The 6,002-nt window shown below is 34.2% G+C and overlaps 1 protein-coding gene across 1 annotated transcript; it reads left to right on the top strand.

The window, feature by feature from the left end:
- The first annotated feature begins 797 nt into the window (after positions 1-797).
- LOC112048629 (protein GUCD1) lies at positions 798-5,230 on the top strand. Its single transcript, XM_024086248.2, has 4 exons — positions 798-987; positions 1,638-1,704; positions 2,420-2,607; positions 3,723-5,230. The coding sequence occupies exons 1-4, from the start codon at positions 872-874 to the stop codon at positions 3,904-3,906; spliced, it is 555 nt and encodes a 184-aa protein (XP_023942016.2). The 5' UTR covers positions 798-871; the 3' UTR covers positions 3,907-5,230.
- The last annotated feature ends 772 nt before the right edge of the window (positions 5,231-6,002 follow it).

The raw sequence follows: 6,002 nt of genomic DNA, 5'->3' as shown, positions 1-6,002 counted from the left end.
CCTATTGACATTGACAAATGAAACGTTTATTTGGCATTGACATTTTAAAGGGAAGCACGCATCCACGCACTTTTCACCGTTTTCAACGGTTTTCAACGTAGACGTACCTAGACAGAGAAACTTTTGTCATGCCATGGCTTTTCAGATAATCATAGACAAATAAACATCTAAATTTTTAGATATAATCTCAAAGGTAAAAGTGGTAACTTGAAAAATTGGATTTATTTTTATGTTTCCACTTCATCATTTATTATTTCTATAAAGCTTAAATTTAACATATCATTATTTTTTTTGAAACTTGATTTACGCACCTATACATAAATACTTAAAAAATCATACATGGCTGGTTGGCAAATGATCATTTCGAGATTTTTATGTAAAGGAATAGATAAACAAATCGTACTTACTTAAATACACATTTATTAGTAGTAGATCATTACGAGGTATCCTTGCATGGAAGATATTGTGGTCAACCCTAGCATTTTTTAGTTATCGAATATGTACCTAGATATCTATTGATAAAATAGTCAATGATAAAACTGATAAAGTTTAACGTTTTAAGTATGTGTTTTGGTTAAATATTTTATGAATTAAAATAACAAGCAAACAAAGTACTATGACATCTAACGAAAGCAAGTTTTACATGCGTAAGGTTTTAATTAATAATTTTCAGATACTTTTTCTATTTTTCCTAATTAGTAGTTAGGTAAAAATAATATATTTTTTTGTTTATTAGCATTAGTAAATTGTTTATCTAATTACTTACTCATATGTATGAATTAAAACTTTAGGTTCCATTGGAACATTTAAGCACAATATAACTCACATTCGACAACGATTCGACTGGGATTGTGGAATCGCCTGTATCCTTATGATTTTATCAGAGACACACAGAAAAGAATTTTATGATGATTTCTCCAGAATTTGCTTAGAAGAGGGATTCGGACAATCAACGTGGACTATTGACCTCTGTTATTTGCTGAAACGGTACTTTTTTCAATTCATGATTAGTGCTTGACTTGTTTTAAGTTCATAAGTTAGGCTTAGTCATATCTAGAAAAGGTATACACGTAAAACCTGGTTGGAAACTTATAATACTGGATTAATCCGATTCTTTAGCTGTAAGTGCTATGCTAATGGGATGAATTGGTTTCTTTTTTCAGCAAGTTATAGTATAAGTAGGTACATAAAAGTCTTCGAACAGTGCGTGTTGCCAATGATGACTTAATGGACTGACGACATCAAGCGAGTCGCAGGGATTCGCTGAATACAGGCGGCTCAGGATCGTGATGTTGGAAGTCCCTATATAACGCCTATGTCAGGCAGTGGACGTCCATCGACTGATATGATTCCCAATTCTAGGCTGTTACTGATTTTGTTTTCCTTTTTTAACTGCCTCCTTAACCCAATAGGTAGCAGCGGAGTTCGGACTAAGAGATCCAGATTGCGAGTCCTGGGTCGAGCTATGAAATACTGAGTTTTTCCTTTTAAGAAATTATCAGTAAAATTGTCGGCCAGGAGTTGGGAAGTTGGTGACTAATAAAATTAAGTCGTCGGTCTTGCACATTATCACTGAGGTATTTGTATTGTGGCGTATGTATTAGTGGCATCTATTATTTAGTTGTTTTGTTTTACAGTTTCCATATTAAACATCGCATGTATACGTCCAGCCAGGCGGCGAACAACAGATGTCACAGTAAAGAGGTTAGTTAAACTTACGATATTGGTCATTCATATTTTGAGACTGCCCACCATGCTGCTCTAATACTGGTGCATTGGAGCAGCGTTATGGGTGGGTCTAAACTCCGCACCACCTCTCCTAAGTGTAGGGATGCTTGTCCTTGTAGTGGTTCCTTAAAATAGGCTGATGACACATAGCCACATAGCAGATGGATTTTTAGTACGATTCGCGAAGCTGAAGTGTCAATGGGCTGGGCATATGGTTCGAAGAGCTGATGGACGTTGGTGTCCCAAGGTTGTGACCATTCATCATCCAATTTTGGTCGACCCCGCACCAGGTGGACTTTCGCTGGATGCAGGCTGCTCAGGATCGTGATATTTCGAAGTCCCTACAAAAGGCCTGTTACCTGCACTAGACGTCAATCAACTGATATGATGTTGATGATGAAGAATGATGACCTAACAACTAACTGTTTCAAAAACCTACAACTTATTTTTGTACCTAAACGATGAATGACTTTATTTTCTATATTCTGCTCCAAGATCCTTTTTATAGTATTCGGATTCGGTTCAGTCATATAATCATGAAACACACAAGCACAGGCAGTCTGAATGATGGACTTTCGCATTTATAATAAAAGTATCGCTTGTCTAAGTCTAAATGATTAAGGCAATGGAACCCGGGGCTTCAGTTAGTATACTGCTAATATTTAGAATATTTGTTATAATTTCATTGTAGATAGTAGATCGAGTTCGGAATCGATTCACAAATGCCCCATACAATGGCATAAAAGTAATGGATGGCGTGTTATCCACGAAGCAGCTAACTGCACACGTGGTCACAGCTGGCCCGGCTATAGCGTTGGTTGACGCTGCACTGCTATCCTGCGATTGGTGTAAGCATAACAGTCTGCAGTCTGAGTTTAGGTAAGTTATATAAGGATATCAAAACCCGATGGATGATGGTGTACTCTGGATGGTAGATGACTCGGCATTGGAGAGACGAATATCTTAGCAATACATGGATTCACCGTGCGGGTGTCGGGTTCACCGTGTGACAGAGAGAAAAACTCCGAACGAAGTCCAGATCTTGTGACCAGTGGATATAAGGTTAATTCCTTGAAATTCGATTAACACTTCCCTTCTCCGTTCGTGTTGTTCTCCCTGCCTATCCAAATTTGGTAAGAACCTATTAGAGCAGGGTTGGATACCCGATCTAAAATAAAACTTGGTTGTTATGCAAGTTATAGAGAGATTTTGCTTGTAATCCTCTCGCACTTACTTCTACGGCGTACAGACTAACCACATAGGCAGCCACTAAGCAGGTGGGGTTTTTGTACGAATAGTTCTCGTAACATGTTGACAAATTGATCTTGCATGAACAACTTCGACAATTATACACATAACATCGCTGTCATCACCATCGTCATTCATCATTTATAATTATCAGCCGATTAAGTAGATAACTACTGAATAAGGATTTTGATTTGTTTCTCAAATTGTTTCTCAAATTTTAGATTAGGCCAGTAAAAAAATATTTCTACTATGGATGATAGATACTGAATTGCAGCTATCTCTATGTCTCTCTATGTCTCTTGGTGGGGTTACTCTCAAACGGTTTGTAATATGGATATGAAACTTTGCTTAATATTAGCTTAGGTAATCATACGTTGACTTCATTGAATAATTAATCGTAGTTTTATTAACATAAGTCCGTGCCTAGTAAAAACTTATAGGGCTTAATAATGGATATCCTTCGGCTAAGGATAATTATGGGAGAGTCTTGGCTGCTTGAATGCACAGATTCCCAAGAGGACAAGAATTACAATAAAAAAATTTAAAAACCATTAATAATTACTAAAATAATCATATCAGTTTACTTGTTTAGTTTACTATCTTACATCTTAAACAAAAATAAGAGTGTAAAATAAATGGATCGGCAAGAATTTTTATTACTTAAACTGATTTTTCATCTTTGTCCTTTGCTTACAATAAAATTTATAAAAAAAGCATTTTTTTTGAATCATGAATTCGTGTTTTAGGCGCATATTCGGAGGCATCTACCAAGGCCATTACATAGTAGTGGTAGGCTGGTCTGCGGGGAAGCTGTTGTATCACAACCCTGCGCGGAAGCACCAGCTCTGCGCTACTACACTGAAGAGGCTTCATGCTGCAAGATCGGCGCCTGGCACCGACTACGACGTTATACTAATTTATTGTCCCTAAATAATACTAGTATTTATTTAACTAAACAATATTATTCAATGAACTACACGGAATTATCGTGTAGTACATTGATTATGGGTCCGAAATATATCTATCTATCTATATTGTTTGTTTGTTACGGTTTAACTCAAATTCAAATTTAAAATTCATTTATTTCAAGTAGGCTCAGTTTACAAGCACTTTTGACACTCAAAAACTGAAACTGTAATTTTTTCACATTAAGGAAGCTACATTTTCTCCAAGTGACACAGGTTGTATTTTATTCCCGTATTAGCGGGAAGGAATTTCCCGAGGACGGGAACTACACACACATTTCTTAATATTTTTATTATTTTTTATTTCATAAAATAAATTAATTAAACAAATAAAGAAACCCGACTGCATAAAGTATAAAAAACTGAAAAGAAAAAAAACAAGCTCAGTCCAGAAGTGTAGAAACCAAATAGAAAACAGTCGGTACCTATTAAAATAATGTAGAAGAAAATCATTCTATCCAATATCTAAAGTCCCGACTAAAATAAATAATAATCCGACAGAATGTAGAATTATTATTTATTTTATTTAGGTATATCTAAATAAAATAAATAATAATTCTACATTCTGTCGACTTGTCAATCCTAAGTACGGTTTTTCAAGCAAAAAATTGCTTTCGTAATTTTATCTTTGAAATTAGGTAAACGAGAAACAAAAATGAATTTTTATTACACTGTAAACTATTTTTATATTCTACTCATCTATAATAAATATTTACTGGCAACTTTATCTGGGCTTGCTCTATGTTCGGGGATTCCCGATTTGTGACGCAAAATCTAATCCTATGCAATCGAGTCGTGTAAAATACAACGAATCTATGTCTCAGTGAATAGAGTTGCTTTTTCTATACAATAAAGTAAAAGGTCATTTAGGGATGGGTAGCTACTCCCACCAAATCTATTCAATGAAGTACTACCAATTGTTAAACAATTTTCAGTCGTATTACATGTGAGTTAAGTCACATTATCGTAAAGTTTTGTTAAGGCTACTATTAGATCTTCTCGAACAGTTAAGTTAGGGTTCCCAATCGTCCTTTTGTCCCAGGATATGTCCTACTTTTGCAGTGTCCTAGGCTGTCGGACAATTTTAGCAGCGTAGTTGGTTTTAAAGCGCCCTAATAACGTCGTGTATTTTAATATCGTATACATATATAGTTTAAAGAATAATAGGCAGATAGAGCGTACATAACACGGCAGGGAAGCAGCCATTCAAAATACAAATTCTAAAACGAATACATTCTCGAGTCGACCCGAAGCGTCGCATCAATAATTTTCGATATTATTCAAGAAAAATGGCGTCTTGCGTTTTTAATTATTTTAAAAACTGTTCATAAAAACTAGAAAAATTATTTATTATAGTCTATTATGTTATCAATTTTCATAATTGTTGTTAGTGTTAAATCTTGAAATACTACTTTAGCTAATCTAAGATTAAAGTTACAAACGAAAGTGTGTGTTTTATATTTTAATACTTTATAGGTACTTTACAAGTATAAAGTATTGAAATATAAAACACACACTATTATTATTTAGCTCGTTTTCAAATCTTCAAATGCTTTCATGAAAAATACTAAAGTACTTAATATTTTGAGCATGACTTACTTAATTTTTCTTCCGGTCTTCCTAGCAAAACTTACCCTATTTAACTAATTTGTCGAGCTTATAGTTAACTATGTATTTTATTATTTTAAATATTTCTCAAGCTAACTCCTGCTTCCTAGTTGATTAATTTCTCAGTTTCAATATTTACAGACTTAATAAAACCTATGCAAAAATTCGGTAGATAAATAGTTTTACGAAAATTTCACTCAATTAAGTAATTTTATTTCAAAAACATTGAAATACTTACCAAAAAATTACAACTTTAATAGGCAGTTATGAAAAACTAAAATTGATGTTATTCAATGTACCTAAGTTAAAATTAAAAACGAATTCTGATTTAACAAGTCCATAGTAATTGTATCAATGTTTGTGCCCATGCACAACCCTACTGTAGTAAATTTTCAAAATCTACTGGAGTCACGCCCATTATCTACGCATCTCTTTTACGCATACGCCGATTAT

Source organism: Bicyclus anynana, chromosome 8 (assembly GCF_947172395.1).
Source record: "Bicyclus anynana chromosome 8, ilBicAnyn1.1, whole genome shotgun sequence".
Classification (NCBI taxonomy): domain Eukaryota; kingdom Metazoa; phylum Arthropoda; class Insecta; order Lepidoptera; family Nymphalidae; genus Bicyclus; species Bicyclus anynana.
This window is presented reverse-complemented; position numbering and strand designations above follow the sequence as displayed.

Bases quoted from the DNA above. Each gene is read 5' to 3' on its own strand.
- LOC112048629 (XM_024086248.2), top strand. From the start codon at position 872: ATGATTTTATCAGAGACACACAGAAAAGAATTTTATGATGATTTCTCC. The intron at 988-1,637 runs GTACTTTTTTCA...TTTGTTTTACAG, and splicing joins CTCTGTTATTTGCTGAAACG to TTTCCATATTAAACATCGCA. The intron at 2,608-3,722 runs GTAAGTTATATA...TTCGTGTTTTAG, and splicing joins AGTCTGCAGTCTGAGTTTAG to GCGCATATTCGGAGGCATCT.